We start from the raw sequence: 867 nt of genomic DNA, 5'->3' as shown, positions 1-867 counted from the left end.
TGGCAAAGGATCAGTCTCGCCACAAGACGGCAAAGGGGTTAACAGGAGTCGATCGCGCAGTAGGCAGTGCTCTGGCAGGCAGTGAGTTAGCAGAGCGGCGCCAAGAGAGGGAGTGAAAAACCATCTCGATCGCTGAGCCTCGTGTGGACGCATACCATTGCCGATGTCTCAACACCTACAAGGGAGATCTGTCGGGTAAGCTAGTGTTTGCTGATTGCATATTCTTAGAAACAAAAGTTGATAAGTAATCAGTGTGGAAAATAATTCTACACAAGCTGGTAGCCGCTTCCTAATCGCATATCATATATATTTTTGTATAACGAATTCTCCAGGGTATTTTGGTTTTGCTACATAATCGAAAGCATAGCATAGATACAGAGTAAGATAACGCCAACCACACCCGCCCACTCACCTTCCACCAACCCACACCCACCCCCCCACACAGACACACAAATTATATATATGTTGTATGCGTTACTTTTTGTTTATTTTTTCCTCTTCTGATCTTTACCAGCCGCACGAACCAGCGCGCCAAGATATTATCTACGCAATTCTTTAGATAACTCCTTGTTGAACCTGATGTTTTATAACCATTGAATCGAAATATTTGTCGTAGAAAGATGATTTTGAACACATTTTGAGGGGATAACTTGCAATCTATTTTAATAATCATCAGGTCAGGAAACTGACGTTAGCTGATAACTAAATTTCAAAACTCAAAACGAAGATGACGTTATTACTTAAAAATCTGAAAATTAATTGGTATAACACCATATCTACAGTGTCTTGTAGATATTTAATGCTGATGCTCGGTGTGGGAGTTCTTGATGAATTCCAGGTTAGGCAATCGCTTTCGCTTGAAAGTTT

General features: G+C 41.1%; 1 protein-coding gene across 1 annotated transcript in view; it reads left to right on the top strand.

The window, feature by feature from the left end:
* LOC119591961 (glutamate [NMDA] receptor subunit 1-like) overlaps nucleotides 1–867 on the top strand; it is a gene marked incomplete at its 3' end in the record, with an annotated part of 29,363 nt that continues 28,496 nt past the window's right edge. Inside the window, 1 exon segment of the mRNA XM_037940715.1 lies at nucleotides 1–195. Within this exon segment, the coding sequence (XP_037796643.1) occupies nucleotides 164–195 (32 nt within the window).

The sequence above is a fragment of the Penaeus monodon genome, chromosome 29 (genome assembly GCF_015228065.2).
Source record: "Penaeus monodon isolate SGIC_2016 chromosome 29, NSTDA_Pmon_1, whole genome shotgun sequence".
Taxonomy (NCBI): domain Eukaryota; kingdom Metazoa; phylum Arthropoda; class Malacostraca; order Decapoda; family Penaeidae; genus Penaeus; species Penaeus monodon.
This window is presented reverse-complemented; position numbering and strand designations above follow the sequence as displayed.